Raw genomic sequence first — 20,421 nt, forward strand, 5'->3', positions numbered from 1 at the left:
ATATCTTTAGCTTCACAAAGAGCGATAGCAAGAGGTTCTAATATTACAAAAGGACTTAATGGACAACCTTGTCTTGTCCCCTGTGAAAGCTGAAAAAAGGGGATCTACAGTTATTAGTAATAACGGTAGCAATAGGAGTTTTATATATCATTCTAATCCAATTATTAAAATTAACACCAAAACCAAATTTCTCTAAAACATTAAATAAATATTTCCATTCAACTCGATCGAACGCTTTTTCAGCATCCAAAGAGATGACACATGGTGGAGTTTTAAAAGAAGATGAGTATATAATGTTAAATAATCTCCAAACATTTGAAAAGAAATAGTGACCCTTTATAGAGCCTGTTTGATCTTTAAAAATAATTTTACCCAAAATATTTTCCAACTGATTGGCTATTATCTTTGACAGGATCTTAACATCGACATTCAATAATGAAATAGGTCTATATGAGGCACAATCAGTAGGATCTTTATCCTTTTTAATAATTAAAGAAATAGAAGCCTCATAAAAGGTAGAGGGTAAATCACCTTTCACAAAAAAATCCTTAAACATTTCCAACATATACGGAGAGAGCAATTTTCAAATTTTTTATAAAATTCTACAGGGTAGTCCATCAAGATGCTGAACTTATGCTCCCCTTGCACAGTGCCCTTAAAGGCAGTGCCCCTAATCATATGCTTGAGTGGTCAGCAGACATGACCACAGCAATTGATAACACTGAACAAGCTCTTTTGAACATGACCCTACTGGCACACCCACTCCTCAATGCACAGATAGCCGTCACTATTGATGCCTCAGACTATGCTAATGGTGCTGTACATGAACAGCTGGTCGGACATATGTGGCAACCGCTGGCTTTCTTCAGCTAGAAGTTCTACCCTCATCCCCAAGAGGAGGTATAGTACATTTGACTGTGAGTTTCTCGGAGCCTGTCTGGCTGTCTGCCATTTTGATTTTCTACTGGACAGTCGGCATTTCAGAGCTCTCGTTGATCACAAATCCCTTGTGCACGCAGTAGCCAGAGTCAGACCCTTGGCCTGCATGACAGCAACGCCACCTGGCCCACATTTCAGAACTCACGACCGGCATACAGCACCTACAGCTAGAATTAGCTGTAGCTAATTGCCCCTCATGGCCCTCTGACCATGTCATACACATCAGGGTTGACTATGCCGGCAGGGGAGCTGACCAAGGTACTGACCCAGAGGTCCAGGCTTACAGGATAGCATCACAGGCCTGCGGTTGGCTGACATCTTTCGGGGAACACAAAAGTTACTCTTCCATGCGATGTCTCACTCGATCACCCTCATCTCATGGTGCCTGCAAACTGGATGTGTACTGTTCCTAACTCTGTTCACGGCCTCTCATATCCAGACAGGAAGGCTTTACAGAAACTGATTGCTTTAAAGTTTGTGTGGCCCAGCTTTAGGAAGGACATGCAAGACTGGAGTGTAGCCTGTGTCATGTTCCTGTCACTTTTGGGAACCATTGGCACCTTTCCAGGTCCCTGTCAATGTGGACCTCGTTGGTCCTCTTCCCCCGCAGTTTCATGCATCTCCTGACCATGGTGGACTGGACCACCAGGTGGCCAGAAGTTGTTCCTCTAACATTGACAACAGCTGCGCACATGACTTGGCTCGGCAACTTTCTGATATTTCTTCTGACCACAGGCCCCAGGACACCACAGACCTCTGGGCTGCACTGGCCCAGAACCTTGGCATTAAATTACATCACATTATGGCATATCACCCGCAGTCCAATGGCCTGTGCAAGCTGTTTTACTGTTCCTGAGGGTCCCCCGAGGGACGAGTGTTGTCACATTAATCTCACTTGGGGCCTGCTGGGACTCAAAACACCTCTAAAAGAGGACCAGCAGCCTCCAAGTTGAGTTGGTGTACGGGCAGCCACTACGAGTGGCAGGTGATTTTATTCCTGACATCATGACCATGTGGTTGGCATCTCAGCAGCGTTCCACCTCCTCAGTAAACTCAATTCTTGTACACCTGTTCCTATGTCTCATCGTGGCATGCAGCACTCTTGGGTTCCAGTTAACCTACTTCTACCTTGTTTGCTTCTGTCCACCATAAAGCACATCAACATCCCTTTGTTTTGAAATGGGGTGAAAAGACTTTTATTGTAGTATGTGTGCAGTATGTGGCCTCCGTCAGTCGTGGTCAACCATGGGTACTGCGCCTCTGGTAGTCACCGGCAGTGGCCTCTCCAGGGTGCGAGCCAGGGCAGAGTTGATATGGAGATCTGCCTGTGGGATCCCCCTCTCCAAGCTGATGACAGGTCCAAAGGAACGACGAAAGTCGATACAGTTTGGTGCCAGCAGCATCACAGGAGTTGCCGTGCCGGTGCTGGGTACAGCAGTCAGCCGCCTTCGGGACTCCGACTCCAGATTTTTCCTCGGGGTTTACTCCCAAAGCCTTTCAGGCAGCGGAGGTTTGAAATCAGAGTTTCCCTCTCCTAGATGAGCTACCATCCGTGGTTAACGAGCCCCATCTGCTCGGAGCGACTGGTTTTAACACGCCAGTGGCCCACCTTTGCCCCTTCTCCTGTCAGTGAGAACAGCTCCACCGGGCATAAGAACTATGCCACACGTGAAGGCCAGGAGTTGGACTTGGCTGTCAGAGGCTGTTTGAGACACACGCCATGAAGAGCATTTGTTTAGTGGTGGGAGCTCGTCCCCACTACCACCCTTCGGCTATGACTACCCTTGGAGCATTTTGTAGACTTATTGTGGATAGGAAGGGTAAACCTGTAGTTCATATTAAACTGGTCCACCAAGACCTGGATGGCTCCACTACCATATCCCCTGCATCATGACATGATGTTATGAATGTCAGCACACCCCTGGACAGCCAAAGGCACCTGTTGGTACTCCAACCAAGGCACATAGGACCCAAGCCGGGCGGCTCATACCGGCTCCAGACAGGCTCACGATGCCAGTTTTGGTGAATTCTGGTGGGACCCGTGCAGGACTATTAATGAGTGACAGATGACACATATTGCTCACTTTAGAAACTATTCTACATAACTCACAAACACCATCATTGAGTTACGAGGAAATCTGCAGATGCTGGAAATTCAAACAGCAACACACACAAAATGCTGGTAGAACACAGCAGGCTAGGCAGCATCTATAGGGAGAAGCGATGTCAACGTTTCGGGCCGAGACCCTTCATCAGGAGTTGAAAGTGATGGCTTTTGGTTTGTTCATAATGGAAGTAAAGGACTGCAGCTTTTGTTAAGAACGTAAAACAACTCTCACATGTATTTTCCACAAAATCCGACACAACCAGTCAGAATGGTCTCCATGTTACATCTGTAGAAATTTGCTACAGTCTTTGGTGATGTACCAAATCTCCTCAAACTCCTTATGAAATGTAATTGCAGTCGTGCCTTCTTTGTAATTGGGCAAAGAATTTTATTGTACCCTGGTGTATATGATCATAAACGCATCCCAATCAGAATCAGGTTTATAATCATCAGCATATGTTGTGAAATTTGCTGTTATGTGGCAGCTGTACAATGCAATACAGAATAATAAAACTGTAAATTACAGTAAGATGTCTGTGTGTGTGTGTGTGCATGCGTGTGTGTGTGTGTGTGTGAGTGAGTGTGTGTAAAATTAAAAATGTACAAAAGGAAAAAAAAATAAATAGTGAGGTAATGTTCATGGGTTCACTGTCCATTCAGAAATCCGACAGCAGAGGGGAAGAAGCTGTTCCTGAAACGTCGGCGATTCAACTGTTCGTCCAGATGACTTGTTCAATGCTGTGAGCGTCTCTGTCCCCACCTCCCCCTCTGGCAGTGAGATCCAGAATTCAACCACATCTTGGGGAAATTCAGAATTAGAATCAGGGTTAATATCACTAACATACAGTATGTCATGAAATCTGTTGTTTTGTAGCAGCAGTACTGTGAAATCCATAAAATTACCATAAATAATGATAAGAAGTATACATTTAATAAAAATAAATAAGTTGTTCAAAAAGAGAGCAAAAGTAGTGAGATAGTGTTTATAGATTTACTGTCAGAAATCAGATGGCGGAGGGGAAGAAGCCATTCCTGAAAAGCTAAGTGAGTGTCTTCGGGCTCCTGCACCTCCTCCTTGATGGTAGCGATGAGAAGATGGCATGTCCTGGGTCGTGAGATGCTTAATGATTGATGCCATCTTTCTGAGGCATCACTTTTCGAAGGTGTCCTCATCGCTGGGGAGGCTTGTGTCCATGATGGAGCTGGATGAGTTTACAACTTTCTGCAGCTTTTCACAAAACTGTGCAGTGGCCCCAGTTACAACGCTCTCCATGGTACATCAGTAGAAATTTACAACTGTCTTTGGTGACATACCTCTTCTTGAAGTCGTAATAAAATATAGCTGCTATCGTCCCTTCATTGTAACCTCATGGATATGTTGGGCCCAGGATAGATCCTCAGCATGGCACGGTAGCATAGTGGTTAGCACAACGCTCTACAGTACAGGAGACCCAGGTTCAAATCCCGCCACGCGTCTCAATATCACCAAGACCAAGGAGATGGTGGTGGACTTTAGGAGATCTAGGCCTCATATGGAGCCAGTGATCATTAATGGAGAATGTGTGGAGCAGGTTAAGACCTACAAGTATCTGGGATTACAGTTAGACGAGAAGCTAGACTGGACTGCCAACACAGATGCCTTGTGCAGGAAGGCACAGAGTCGACTGTACTTCCTTAGAAGGTTGGCGTCATTCAACGTCTGTAGTGAGATGCTGAAGATGTTCTATAGGTCAGTTGTGGAGAGCGCCCTCTTCTTTGTGGTGGCGTGTTGGGGAGGCAGCATTAAGAAGAGGGACGCCTCACGTCTTAATAAGCTGGTAAGGAAGGCGGGCTCTGTCGTGGGCAAAGTACTGGAGAGTATAACATCGGTAGCTGAGCGAAGGGCGCTGAGTAGGCTACGGTCAATTATGGAAAACCCTGAACATCCTCTACATAGCACCATCCAGAGACAGAGAAGCAGTTTCAGCGACAGGTTGCTATCGATGCAATGCTCCTCAGACAGGATGAAGAGGTCAATACTCCCCAATGCCATTAGGCTTTACAATTCAACCGCCAGGAGTAAGATATGTTAAAGTGCCGGGGTTGATTGTATTTAATGTATTTAAGTAAACTACTTAAGAACTTTTTAAAAGCTATTATTAATGCTTTTTGAGAGAGTGATTTAGAGGCATATCATATTTTTACTGAGTTAAGTATTGTATGTAATTAGTTTTGCTACAACAAGTGTATGGGACATTGGAAAAAAATGTTGAATTTCCCCATGGGGATGAATAAAGTATCTATCTATCTATCTATCTATCTAAAGAGTTTGTACGCTCTCCCCTTGACCACATGGGTGCTCCAGTTCCCTCCCACAGTCCAAAGACACAACGGTTGGTAGGTTAATTGGTCGTTGTAAATTGTCATGTGATAAGGCTAGGATTTAATTGGGGGTTACCAGGTGGCATTGTTTGAAGGACCTATTCTCAATAAAAAATTTTAAATGAAAATAAATATGTTGATGATAAAGAACTTAAGATCTGGGAGTATGCTGCACATCTGGGATCTGCAGGAGTAGCTCTACCTCCCCGTACTGAGAGAGATGGGGAATGTACCACTCGACAATACCATACTCTTGTCGATGAGAAAAGATACTCTTCACTGATATTTGTTCTTCATTCTGTAGAGGCATGTGGACATTAATGCAGCAATTCAAGCCCTGATTGCAAACAATGAAGCCCTCCAGTTTGAGGTATTGCTAATTGGTTTATAATTGTCTATTTAGGTGAGATACAGTGAAATGCTTTTGTCTGTATGTCATCCATAAAGATCGTTCACTGGGGCAGTAAGAAGAACACAGAGTACAGAATAGAGTGCTGCAGTTACAGAGGAAGTGGAGGCAGGCAAATAAAGTTCAAGGGTCATAACAAGGTAGACTAGGAGAATAAAAGTTCATCTTTCAGTAAATGAGAGGTTATTTCAACAGTATCTTAACAGCCGGATAGATTCCCATTACGTAGACACAGAGTGTGGTGGGTGAATGCAATGCGCTGCCAAGGGGTGCTGGTAGAGACATGTAGATACATTAGGGTCGTTTAAGAGATGCTTGGATAGGCACATGAATGATAGAAAAATGGAGGGTTATGTAGAAGGGAAGGGTTAGATTGATCTTACAGTAGGTCAAAAGATTGTCACAACATCATGGGCCGAGGGGCCTGGACTGATATTGTAATTACTGTATGTGTTATCCGTGCCTTGTTCTCTGTGTGACTGGTGGTAATGTGTTTCGCACCTTAGCCCCAGATGAACACTGTTTCATTTGGCTGTGGATCAAGCTTTGCTTGTGGATCGTTTGATCCACAGCATCTGCAGTTGTATTTTTGTGTTTCATTTGGCTGTATTCATGGGTGTTTATGTACGTTTGAATGACAATTGAACTTGAATTGGTTGGCTGAAGGGCCAGCCACTGCACTGAATGACTCTCTAACAGGTTTTTGTCTGCCTCTTTTAACACTTCGATTCACATTTTCTGCAGAACTATCAGAATACTGAAACTGCCTTCCTAGAGCATGGCATAGAGATATTCAAAACACTTCACGATCTCAACAGTCTGATGCACAGTCTCAAGAACCCCTTGGGAAGCAGGGAACACCCAGCTCGAATGTGCCAAGATTTGCTCCATTGCGACCATAAGTTACACAACGGTAGGTACATCCTCCTCTTGCCAGATGCCTTTCCAGCCGTCAGTAGCCTATGCAGAATGTTGTCTGGTTGCCACCGTTATGGGAACAATGTGATTGCATTTGACAGAGTGCGCAAGAGACTCATCAGGATGTTGTCTGAAAGGCAAGTGCTTTAAACAGAGAGTGGTGAGTGCCTAGAATTCTCTGCCAGGGGTGATGCTGGAGGCAGATATGATGGTGGTGTTTTGGAGCCAAACTGGTAAATTGGTTTATAAAAGTCACATGAACTAAGATGTAATGAGAAGGTATAGTCCCAGCCCAAAACATGGACTGTTTATTCCCGTCTGAAGATCATGCATGACCTGCTAAGTTCCTCCAGCATTTTGTGTATGTTACTGTGGATCTCCAGCATCTGCAGAATCCCTTGTTTATAGTGAAAAGCCCATGTTTCACATGCCATTCATACTGATTATTTCATCCATCAATGCATTGAAGTCATACGTTAGGAAAAGCTACAACAGAATGCAGAAAAAGTTGTTGCAGTCACAGAAAAAGTACAGTGTGGGTAGCCAGTAAGGCGCAAGGTCATAATGGGGTAGGTTGTGTCCCTCCAGCTGTCTGCAAATAGCCACAAATACATCAACCAAATCATTGACATGCAACATACAAAGAAGCACTCCCAACATCCACTCCTGCAGAATACCATCAGTCATCAGCAGCCAATCAGAAAAGCTTCCCTTTATTCCCACTGTTTGCCTCCTGTCAACCAGCCAATGTTCTATCCAGGCTAGTATCTTTCCTGTAATACCATGGCTCCTAGTTTGGTAAGCAGCCTCATGCGTGGTACCTTGTCACAAGGCCTTCCGAAAATCCAAGTACACAGGTTCTCCTTTGTCTATCCTGCTTGTTATTTCCTCAAAGAACCCCAATAGATTTGTCAGGCAAGATTTTCCTTTGAGGAAACCACGCTAGCTATGGCTATTTAATCATGGTCCTCTTGAGATCTCATCCTTAACAATTGACTCCAACATTCTCCCCAACTACTAAAGTCAGGCTAACTGGCCTATAGTTCCCTTCTTGAAGAGTGGAGTGACACTTGCAATTTTCCATTTTGCCAGAAGCATGCCAGAATTCAGTGATTCTTGAAAGATCATTATTAGTGTCTTCATAATCTCATCAGCTACCTCCTTCAGGATTCTGGGGTGTAGTCCATCTGGTCCAGGGGACTTATCTACCTTCAGACCTTTCAGCTTCCCAAGCACCTTCTCCCTAGTAACAGCAATTGCACTCACTTCTGCCCCCAACACTCATTTGAACTGCTGGCATACTACTAGTGTCTTCCACAGTGAAGTCATGCAAAATACTTATTCTGTTCATCCGCTTTTTCCTTGTTCCCCATTGCTACCTATCCAGCATTATTTTCCAGTGGTCCAGTATCTACTCTCACTTCTCTTCTCCTTATATATCTGAAAGAAACTATTGGTATCCTCTTTGATATTATTGGGTGTTACGTACCCCGTAACTGGGTCACTTACCAGCAAAGATAGAGAGGTCCGTTGAAGTCTGATGGTACTATTTTTAACAGTATTTATTGATAGAAATATACAAAAATAATATCAATGCAAACACACAGATAATATACGTTGTCAATACTAAATCTAAAAGCGCGGGTCTAATAATAATAAGAAATAGCTCTATCGTTGTCTAGGGGATAATGTATTGTCTGATGGAAATTTAAAAGTCACTTTAGTTCAGTCAAGCTGTAGGCTGCAGCCTTTGGTTGGAGAGAAAGACGGGTTAAACTTGCCCATTCCTTTTATGATGTCAATTCTTCGAGAGTCGTTGGGAGTTGATTTCCCTGTTGTTAGCTAAAAACCATTCTTCCGTGGTAAAGGCCACCGATTCCGGGGCAAATGGAAATGGACGCACGTGACCTTCCACTGGTTTTTGCTATTACGGGATCGCTGGCGTTTCTTCTGGTCCGTCTGAGGGGCTGTTCCCACAGACCCTCTTTTTATCCTGACTCACAGGGTCGCAGATGTCGATCAGGTTAGGATGATGCAATCCCTCCACCAACCTCCCCCTCGGTTCATTGCCTGGGGGGGGTGCTTCGATGCATCGTGCAGGATGCAATACACAAGTCCGTCTCCAAGAGACAATAGCCGGTATCAATGGCCAGGAGGCCATTTCGGAGGCCAGGACATATTCCAACCCTTTTGTGGATTCTGCATGTCTTTCTCTCATTTCCTGTGTCCCCTGAACTGACTTAATAGTGATCTTGCGATTCTCACAAAGGAGGGAGCTACCCCGCACCCTTCGGCCCCTCCGAGCTATGGCACATTCATAACATGGGTCGCTTACCTTCATATTTTAGTTGTCTTCTGTTGGTTTTTAAAAGCTTCCCAATTTAAATTCCCACTGGTTTTTGCTCTATTATATGGCCTCTCTGTTGTTTTTATGTTGGCTTTGATTTCCTTGTCAGCCACGGTTGTGTCATCCTCCCTTTAGAATACTTCCTTGAGATGTATCTATCCTGTGTCTTCCAAATTGCTCCCAGAAACTCCAGCTATTGCTGCTCTGCCATCTTCCCTTCAAGTGACCTCTTCCAATTAACTTTGGCCAGCTCCTCTCTCCTGCCTCTGTAATTCCCTTTATTCCAGTATAATACTGATACATTTCACTTTAGCTTCTCTCTCAAATTGCAGGGTGAATTCTATCAAATTATGATCAACGGCTCCTAATGGTTCCTTTACCTTAAGCTCCCTAATCAAATCTGGTTCATTATCCAACACCCAATCTTAAATAGCTGATTCCCTAGCAGGCTCAATCACAAGCTGTCCTAAAAAAACATTTCATTGGCATTCTACAAATTCTCTCTGCTGGGATCCTGCACCACCTTGATTTTCCCAAACTACCTGCATATTGAAATACAATATCCCCCCCCCCCCCCATTTATCTTTTGACGTGCATTTTCTGTCTCCCAATGTAAATTGTAGCTTGGATCCTTGCTACTGTTCAGATGTATATAACTCCCATCAGGGTCGTTTTACCCTTGCAGTTTCTGAACTCTACCTACAAGGATTCTACATCTTCTGATTGTATGTCACCTCTTTTTAAGGATTTGATTTCATTTTTTACCGAGTCGCCCCACCTTCTCTGCCTACCTGCCCGGCTTTTTCATTCAATGTGTTTCCTTGAATTTTGAGCTCCCAACTATAATCTTCTTTCAGCCATGACTCACCGATGCCCACATATCATACCTGCCAATTCCTAACTGCGCTAAAAGACCATTTTATTCCATATACTGCGGCATTCAAGTAAAACACATTCAGTTCTGTATTCATTATCCTTTTCAATTTTGTTCCCATGTTACACTGCAACTCATCCCACTGACTCCAACTTTGTCCTATCATCTGCCTGTCCTTCCTGACAGTCTCACTACACACTGCCTTTGCTTGTTACTGATCCATCCTCAGCCTAATCACTTTAGTTCCCATTCTCCTGCCAAATTAATTTAAACCCTCCCCAACTGTTCTAGCAAACCTGGCTGCAAGGATATTGATTCCCTCAGGTCCCTTTTGTACAGTTCATACCTTTCCCGGAAGAGATCCCAGTGATCCAGAAGTCTGAAGATTTGCCCCTGCACCAATTCCTTAGCCATGCATTCATCTGCCAAATCATTCTATTCTTACCCTCAGTGTCTCATGGCACGGGCAGTAATCCAGAGATTACAATCCTGGAAGTCCTGCTTTTCAGCTTTCTACCATACTTCCCATCTCCAAGAAGACCATAACCTTGTCAGAGGGTTTGGCGGCTTGCGTGCCTCAATGGCCTAGGGAGCTATGTTGGCTGGAGTCAGGGCCTTGTGCTTTGACTCTTTGTAGGGTCACCCATTTCAAACATGTCAAAGGGTGGAGGCCAGGCTTGGTCCTCCAGGTTTGAGGGTTCAGCTCAAGGCTAATAACCCTGAATGGTCAGAAACAGCAATGAAGAATCTTAAATCTGTGTGTGATGGTATTCCTGAGTATCCACCCGGGATTTACATGGCTGACAGTTGTGAAAACCGAGAGGAAGCTACTGGCATGATGAAGGAAGCCCTAAGCACTGCCAGGATCAAGATCAAAATAGCTTTTGGATTGTATGAACCATGCAGGCAAAAATATTAAGCAGCTTCGTCTGTGGCACCTTATCAAAGGCCTTCTGAAAATACAAGTACACAACATCCCCCAATTCTCCTTTGTCTATCCTGCTTGTTATTTCTTCAAAGAATTCCAACAGATTAACCATGCAAGATTTTCCCTTGAGGAAACCATGCTATGGCCTATTTTATCATGTGCCTCCAAGTACCATGAAACCAAATCCTTAACAATCGACTTCAACATCTTCCCAACCACTGAGATCAGACTAACTGGCCTATAATTTCCTTTCTTCTGCCTCTCTCCCTTCTTAAAGAGTGGAGTGACATTTACAATTTTTTTACTCTTCCAGAACCTAGTGACTCTTGAAAGATCATTACTAATGCCTCCAGAATCTCTTCAGCCACCTCTTTCAGAACCCTGGGGTGTACATCATCTGGTCCAGGTGACTTATCTGCCTTCAGACCTTCCAGTTTCCGAAGAACCTTCTCCCTGGTAATGGCAACTTCACACACTTCTGACCACTGACACTCTCGAACTTCCAGCATACTGCTGGTGTCTTCCACAGAGAAGACCAATGTAAAATACTTACTCAGTTCATCTGTCGTTTCCTTGTCCCCCATCACTACCTCTCCAACATTGTTTTCCAGTGGTCTGATATCCACTCTCACCTCTCTTTTATACTTCACGTATCTGAAGAAACTTCTGGTATCCTCTTTAGTATTATTGGCTAACTGACTTTCATATTCCATCATTACCTTCTTAATATCTTTTATAGATACCTTCTGTTGGTTTTCAAAAACTTCCCAATCCTCTAACTTCCCACTTATTTTTACTATATTGTATGCCCTTGCTTTGGCTTTTACATTGGCTATGACTTGTCTTGTTAGCCATGGTTGTGACGCCCTGCCTAAAGAATACCTCTTCCTCTTTGGGTTGTATGTATCCTATGCCTTCCAAATTGCTTCCAGAAATTCCAACCATTGCTGCTCTGCCATCTTCCCTGCCTGTGTTCTTTTCCAATCAATTCTGGCCAACTCCTCTGTCGTGCTTCTGTAATTCTCTTTACTTCACTGTTAATAGTCATACATCTGACTTTAGCTTCTCCTTTTCAAACTTCAGGTTGAATTCGATCACATTATGATCATTAGCCCCTAAGGTTCTTTTACCTGAGGCTCTCTAATCACATCTGCTTCATTGTACAACATCCAATCCAGAATAGTTGATCCCCTGCTGAGCTCAACCATGAGCTGCTCTAAAAGGTTATCTCATAGGCACTCTAGAAACCCCCCCTCTCGGGATACAGCACCAACCGGATTTTTCCAAAATCCCCCATGACTGTTGTAACATTGCCCATTTGGCATGCATTTTCTGTCTCCCATTGTAATTTGTAGACCACATCCTTACTACTGTTTGAGGTTCTGCGTGTAACTCACATCAGGGTATTTTTACCCATGGAGTTCCTTAGCTCTATCAACTACAATTCAACACCTCCCGACCCTATGTCACCTTTTTCTAATGATTTGAATGTATTTCTTACCAACAGAGCAAAGCCACCCCTTCTGCTTTGGTGCTCATCCCTTCGATACAATGTGGATCTTTGGACATTATGCTCCCAGCTATAACCTCCGTTCAGCCATGATTCAGTGCTGCCTATAACAAAATTGGATAGGTATATGGCCAGGAAAGAAATGGAGGGTTATGGGCTGAGTGTGGGTCAGTGGAACTAGGCGAGAGTAAGCGTTCGGCACGGACTAGAAGGGCTGAGATGGCCTGTTTCCGTGCTGTAATTGTTATATGGTTTATATGGTTATATCTTCAAAATCTCTCGCATTTGTGATTTGCTGACATAGATTCTTTTCAATCCCGGCAGACAAGTATTGGATCGATCCCAACCTGGGCTGCCCATCGGATTCCATCGAAGTGTTCTGCAATTTCAGCGCAGGCGGACAAACCTGTTTACAGCCACTCAGTAAATCGGAGGTAACAAAGAGACTCCAGGTTTGTGGGGAGGCTGGGGACATTCTTCTCCGAGCAAACTTTCCAGTCTTCCGGAACCATTCCACAATCAAGTGATTTTTGAAAGATCATTTCTAGTGCCTCCACAATCTTTTCAGCCACTTCTTTCAGAACCTTGGGGTGTACACCATCTGGTCCAGGTGACTTATCTACCCCCAGACTTTTCAGTTTTCCAAAAACCTTCTCTCTGGTTACGGTAACTTCAGCCACTTCATGACCCCTGACTCCTGGAACTTCCACCAATTTGCTAGTGTCTTCCACTGTGAAACTGAGGCAAAATACTTATTGAGTTCATCCACCATTTCCTTGCCCCCCCCCCCCCATTACTACCTCTCCAGCATCATTTTCCAGCAGTCCAACATCCACTCAAGCTCTCTTTTACATTTTATGTAACTGAAGAAGCTTTCTTTAATATTATCAGCTAGCTTACTTTCATATTCCACAGTTGTGTCATCTTTCCTTTAGAATACCTCTTCCTCTTTGGGAAAGTGCAGTGCAGGTAGACAGTAAGGTACAAGATCACAACAGGGTAAACTGTGAGATCAAGACTCCATTTTATCATGCTAGGGGACCAATCAACAAGTTTGTAATTGCAGGATAGAAGCTGTGCTTGAGCCTGGTAGTATATGCTTTCAGGGCCATAATGAGACAGATTGTGAGGTCAATTCTGTGTTGTTCTGTTATATTGGTGTCAGAATGTGTGGTGACACTTGTGGGCTGCCCCCAGCACATCTTTGGGTGTGTTGATTGTTAATGCAAACCACGCTTTTCACTGTATGTTTCAATATACATGTGATGAGTGTGGTTTTCTTTGTGTGACATACTGCTGTTTTATATGTGCTATATGTGCCTTGCACTATCTCTCCCTGGCTTCTCCCACAAAGCCAATGTCTAATCCAATTTTTCTACCTCATCCTGAATGCCAAGAGACTGAACCTTCTTGACTGAACTCCCATGCTGGTCCTTGTCAAATGCCTTGTAGTCCATGTGGACGATATACACTGCCTTGCCTTAATCAGCTTCCTGCTAACTTCCTTGAAAAACTCTAGAAGATTAATTAGACATGACCTACCACGCAGTGAAGCCACGCTGAATCTCCTTGATCAGTCCATGCCTATCCAAATACTTATATATCCAGTCCCTTAGAATACCTTCTAATAACTTTCCCACAACTGATGTCAGACTCACCAGCCTATAATTATCTGGTTTATGTTTAAATCCTTTTTTAAATAGCGGAACAACATTGACTAATCTCCATTCCTCTTGTACCTCTCCTGTTGTTAAGGGTGATTTAAATATCTCTGCTAGGGCCCTGGCAATCTCTGCACTTGCCTCCTGTAGGTCCGAGGGAACATCTTTGTCAGACCCTGGGGATTTATCCACACTGACTTGCCTCAGGATAGCTAACACCTCCTCCTCTGTAAACTGCACAGGGTCTATAAAATTGATTCTGCTTTGCCTAACTTCTATAGACTCTGTGTCCACCTCCTGAGTAAAGATGCAAAGAATATATTTAAGATCTCCCGTATCTGTTTGGCTCCACACATGGATTACCATTCTGGTCTTCCAGAGGACCAGTTTTGCTCCTTGCAATCATTTTGATCCTAACGTATTGGTAGAATCCCTTGTTCCTACCTGCCTATACCTGCTATGCACCTCCTTTTCTTCTCTTAACCAGAACCTCAATATCTCCTGAAAACCAGGGTTCCCTACACTTATTATCTTTACTTACTTTACTTTGCTTATTATCTTTACTGATACTTTACTTATTATCTTACAGGCACATACAAACTTTGTACTCTCAAAGTTTCATTTCTGAAGGCCTCCCACTTACCAAGTACACAATGCCAGAAAACAGCCTGTCCCAATCCACACTTGCCAGATCAATTCTGATACCATCAAGACCGGCCTTTCTCCAATTTAGAATCTTAACTCACAGACTAGACCTATCTTTTTGCATGTTTACTTTGAAGTGAATAGCATTGTGATCACTGGATGCAAAGTTTCCCCTACACAAACTTTTGTCACCTGCCCTGTCTCATTCCCTAATAGCAGATCCAGTATTGCACGCTCTGTCAATGGGACTTCTACGTACTGATGAAGGAAACCTTCCTGAACACGTTTGACAAACTCTATCCCATCTAGTCCTTCTACAGTATGGGATTCCCAGTCAATATGAGGAAAGTTAAAATCACCTTCTATAACAACCTTATGTTTCTTGCAACAGTCTGCGATCTCTCTCCAAATTTGTTTCACTAAATCCTTTGGGCTGCTGGATGGTCTGTAATACAGCCCCATTAGGGTGGTGGTATGTGCTTTCAGGTTTTTGTGTCTTCAGTCTAATGAGAGAGGGGAGAAGTCAGAATGGTTTTTGATTATGCTGGCTGCTTTACTGAGGCAGTGAGAAGTGTAGACAGAGTCCCTGGAGGGGAGGCTGGCTTCTGTGATGTGCTGAGCTCTACCACAACTCTCTGCAGTTTCTTGTGGTCACAAGTTTCATATCCAGCCACGATGGGAGAGGGGAGAAGAGAGAATGTCCGGACTGGGTGGGGTCTGGCTTTATGAATATAATCTCCATTAGATCAGCCCTCACCATCAATCGACCCGTCTGCTCTCAGGAGAATTTCTGGTGAGCCATTCTCAACCAGCACTTCTGTTAAGGAGTACTGCAGCATCCCTATTCTTCTGGGGTGCCATAGTAGTGTAGCAGTTATGGCAACACTATTACAGCTCAAGGCATCAGAGTTCAGAGTTCAATTCCAAGTCCTCTGTAAGCAAGTTTGTATGTTCCTACCTGTGCGCACGTGGGTTTCCAGTTTCCTCCCACAGTGCAAAGGTGTACCAGTTCGTAGGTTAATTGATCATTGTAAATTGTCCTGTGATTAGACTAGTGTTAAATAGGTGGTTACTGAGCCAGAAAGGTCTATTCTGTCCCGTATCTCTAAATAAACTAATTAATCGATTAATTAAACCAGCTTTGAATTTCATTCACTGTATTCTGGCATTTCATGGTGTTTTGCAGTTGGATTTTGGGGTTGGGATGGTGCAAATGAATTTTCTGCACTTGCTGAGCTCAGAAGCTGTACAGACCATCACGATCCATTGCCTCAACCACCCGGTCTGGAAGAACATCTCCAGCAAGGATCCCTACGCCAGTTCCATGCAGTTCAGGGGATGGAACGGACAGATGTTTAAAGCAGGGGCACTGTTTCAGCCCAAGGTTACGAGGGACGGATGTAAGGTAAATTCCAAAACTTCTGTAATTAACAACCAACTCAGGCAACATGATTGAGTTCTCTAAATAATAGTCATAGAACACTACAGCACAGAAACAGGTCCTTCAGCCCACACACACACTCACTCATGCATACAAACCCACATACCTGCACTCACATGCACGTATATAATCACAGTTTGCAATTCCATCCCCAAGGTTGGAGCCATTAACAAAGCTGATTGAAGCAACATTTGCCATAATAACACATAGAACATTACAGCTCAGTACAGACCCTTTGGCCCTTTAGCCTACTCCAAGATCAATCTAACCCTTCCCTCCCACATAGCCTCCATTGTTCTATCATCCATTTGCCTATCTAAGAGTCTCTTAAATGCCCCTAATGTATCTGCCTTTACCACCACCACTGGCAGGGTGTTCCGAAAAACCATCCCTCTCTGTGTAAAAATCCTGCCTCTGATATCTCCCCTATATTTTTCTCTAATCACCTTAAAATTATGCCCCCTTGTATTAGCCACTTCCACCCTGGGAAGAAGCTGCTGGCTGTCCACTATCTGTTGTCCACGGGATGTATCTAATGATGTGGTCAGTGGGAGTATGTTCATGATATTCTGCCACTGTAGCCCATCCGCTTCAAGCTTCATGATGTGTGTTCAGAGTGCTGCGCTCCCATCATTGTTGTAACACATGGTTATTCAAGCCTTCCGGTCAGCTTGAACCAGTCTGACTATTCTCCTCTGACCTCTCTCGTTAACAAGGCACTTTCACCTCACAGAACAGCCGCACACTGGATTTTTTTTGTTTGTTTTTTGCACCATTCTCTATAAACTCTAGAGACTGTTGTGTGTGAAAATCCCAGGAGATCAGCAGTTTCTGAGATACTCAAACCACCCCATCTGACACCAACTATCATTCCACGGTCAAAGTCACTTAGATCACATTTCTTCCCCATTCTGATGTTTGGTCTGAACAACAAATGAACCTTTTGACCATGTCTGCATGCTTTTATACATTAAGTTGCTGCCACATGATTGGCAGATTAGATAGTTGCATTAATGAACAGTGTACCTATAGTGGCCTCTGAGTGCATGTAGGAGCAAGGGACTGAGCAATAAAGTGATTCTGTTTTTCTTTGACGGCAGATTCAGGATGGAAAATGGCAGCGGACACAGTTTGTATTCCACAGTCAAGCTGTGAGCCAGCTCCCCATCGTTGAAATTCAGCATCTCCCTGTCCTGAAGATGAAAAAGCAGTACCGTGTAGAAATTGGCCCTGTCTGCTTTCTGTAAGAGGCCAAAAGCTGAGGGCCCTCCCAAAGAACTCTGCAAGAAAATTAGCGAAAAGTTTTGAAGGAATTACCTCTGATGACTGTGAAAAATGCCAGAACACTTTCCTTCTTTAAGAAAAGTCACGGTCCTTTTACTAAAATCTCAGGAATACTGCATCGATGGCCCAGGAAGCCCGTCGTTGCTAGCAACATTAAATGCAAGCCAGGAAACAGTGTGTTTGTGCTCCTTGCCAATTCTTCCCCCAGACTAAAGGCAGTGGGGACTCCTAGAAATACCTGGATCGTGATGTTGCATCTGTATGCTCACTGCAAGCAAACACCTCAACAGAAGGGTGTTGGTCCATAAATGCTCACAACAATGGTGTCACAATGACAACTGTGACCACCACTGGTGGGTGGGGGGTGGGAGCCGTCCTAGAACCTCTTCTCTTCACATAACACTTCTGCAAGAGCCCACCACCTCCAGTGAGTCACAGACTGGAATGGCACAGGTCGCTGGGTTTCTGTTTGCCTTACGTTGAGTGCGTCTCACCCCCTGCCCCTTTCCCATTGACTTTTGACAGGAACCAGGGTGCAGGAACACCATGTAGATTCATTACTTCTTGAACAGTCCAACCCAAGCAGTTTCCGTCTGGTATTCCGATGGGTGACTGTCCTGGAATGTCTCCTGCCCACCACCTGGGGGAATGCTGTAGCATCCATTTCCTAATCAACCAATAGGCAAGTGTCCCTCACTAGGATCTTTCTCTCAGTTGGTGATCAGTGTACATCCCAGGGCACAGCCCATCGATCTGGGAGTCCTGCATTACATGACTGTTTGGTGTGAAGATGGAAAAGCCAGAGGATAAAATTCATCGCTGCAGGCAGCAGTGGAGACCAAGTCATTGGTTACATCTGGAATAGAGATTGCTTGGTTCTTGGATCAGTGGGAAATGTGGCAGCAAGCATTTCCTAACCAAATGAAAGGGAACCACTTGGCTCATCAAGTCTGTACAATCCCATCCCTCCCACTAATACTTTCTGTAAAATATTCTCATCAATTCCATTATCCATCTCCAATGACCCATTAACCTATCATATGCACAGGAAAAGCCCAGAACATTCAAAGTTCAAAGTATATGTGTTATCAAAATATGTACATGTACAGAACAGTACAGCACAGGAACAGGCCCTTCAGCCCACAATGCTGTGCTGAAGCAATTAAATTAGTAATTAAATGGCCAACTAAACTAATCTCTTCTGCCTACACAATGTTCATATCCCTCCATTTTCCTCACACTCAGTAAGGGGGTTAAGGGTGAAAGGGAACTGGCAGGGAAATGGAGCTGTGTCTGAGTGGCAGAGCAGACTCGATGGGCCGAATGGCTTAGTTCTGTCCCTATATATTTGATGGGATCCATTGGTGTCAAAAGGCAAGTGAACAACATATGAACTGCATTTCAGATCTCAAAGTCTCCTGTGGAGGACGTACTGGTCTTCACCCCTTATTGGATTCTCCATTCCACCAAGCTCAGAATCAGAATCAGGTTTATTGTCACTGACATGTCACAAAATTTGCTGCTTTGCAGCAGTGGTACAGTGTAATACATACAAATCACTATGAATTACAATACTAATGTAAGAATAAACAGTGCAAAAGAGAGCAAAATAGTGAGGTAGTGTTCATCAGTTCATGAGAGGAAGAAGCAGTTTCTGAAATGTTGAGTGTGGATCTTCAGGCTCCTGTACCTCCTCCTTGAAACTAACAATGAGAAGAGGGCATGCCCTGGGTGATGGGGGTCCTTAAAAATGCATGCCAACTTCTTGAGACATTGTTTTTTGAGGCCAGCCTTGATTGTGGGGAGGGTTGTGCCTGTGATGGAATTGGCTGAGATTTCAATCCTCCGCTTAGAAACTCCATACCAGACGTTGATATAACCAGTCATCCGTAGAAATTTGCTAGAGTCTTGGGTAGCATCCAAACGTCCTCAAACTGTTAATAGCCAATTAGATGCCTTCTCCTTGATTTCATCAATATGGTGGGCCACAGATAGATCATCAGAGAGGTTGACCCCAAGGACTTGAAGCTGCTCACCCTTTCCACCACTGATCCTCGTTCTACTCAGCTCCTGCTCCTCCTTGCCCCAGCCAGTGAGAACATCATTAGACAGGTGGACAGCAGGCACCAGGAACTCCTGGGTTGAAGACAACTGGGGGCACACTAGGGCCACTCTCTTCCAACTGTTACGCTGAACCTCCACTAGCGGGGGCCCCACTCATTGGGCAAGGTGAACTGCGGCTGAAATTCGGCATCGAGACCCAGATGGTGGTCGCACAGTGAAAATCCCAAAGTGTTCCCCTTTCCCCCCCACTCAAACCTCCCCAGCCACATAGGTGATTGTGTGGAGCAGAAGGAATTAGACAGGTTCACTCCTGTCTCACTGCTTCTGGATGCCTGACGTGCATGGATCCCAAGCCTGGCTGCGAAAGGAGGAGGGTTGGGCGTGGTGTTGGAAACCCCTTAACATAAAAGCCCAGAGCTACAGAAATGCCAACAGAACTCCAAAGGCCTCATCCCCGGGAGAGGAAGGATCTTCGCTTCGAAGGTGGGCTGTACCTGGGAATGAATTGAAAGACTGACCCAGGACAGAGGACTCTGGCAAGCTGCTCTCGGTGGCCAATGCCCCAGTGGGGGTGATGGGCTTAAGAAGAAGAAAAAACGTGCTTTTGTTAATAAGGTGCTAATCATTTCATGACGACTTTGATATTGTTTTTATTTTGAAATATATGTACTGGCTACATTCAGTAATGTCTGTGTTAAATATAGTTATTTGGTTATTAAGGCTCATGGAGTCAGGGGCTTACAGCACAGGAAGAGGCCTTTTGGGCCACAATGTCCATACTGACCCTTTTTATATCATCTACACTAATCCCGTTTGTCTGCATTACATCCGTTTTCCTTCCATTGCAAACATTATTTATATAAATGAGTAATTATGGTGGGCAGATTGGTACAATACACATAGTAACTGTAGAGAGACTGCGATGCTTGGCTA

The 20,421-nt window shown here is 44.2% G+C and overlaps 1 protein-coding gene across 3 annotated transcripts in view; it reads left to right on the forward strand.

Moving 5' to 3' along the window:
• The window catches only part of LOC140736680 (uncharacterized), a 493,430-nt gene extending 473,260 nt beyond the window's left edge, over nucleotides 1-20,170 (forward strand). For all 3 annotated transcript variants that reach the window (XM_073062505.1, XM_073062507.1, XM_073062506.1), the window contains 5 exons: nucleotides 5,712-5,777; nucleotides 6,561-6,729; nucleotides 12,718-12,827; nucleotides 15,886-16,104; nucleotides 17,241-20,170. In XM_073062505.1, coding sequence (XP_072918606.1) covers nucleotides 5,712-5,777; nucleotides 6,561-6,729; nucleotides 12,718-12,827; nucleotides 15,886-16,104; nucleotides 17,241-17,387 — 711 coding nt within the window. In that variant the 3' untranslated portion in view covers nucleotides 17,388-20,170. The remainder of the gene's footprint in view (nucleotides 1-5,711; nucleotides 5,778-6,560; nucleotides 6,730-12,717; nucleotides 12,828-15,885; nucleotides 16,105-17,240) is intronic.
• Nucleotides 20,171-20,421: the final 251 nt, after the last annotated feature.

Source organism: Hemitrygon akajei, chromosome 12 (assembly GCF_048418815.1).
Source record: "Hemitrygon akajei chromosome 12, sHemAka1.3, whole genome shotgun sequence".
Classification (NCBI taxonomy): domain Eukaryota; kingdom Metazoa; phylum Chordata; class Chondrichthyes; order Myliobatiformes; family Dasyatidae; genus Hemitrygon; species Hemitrygon akajei.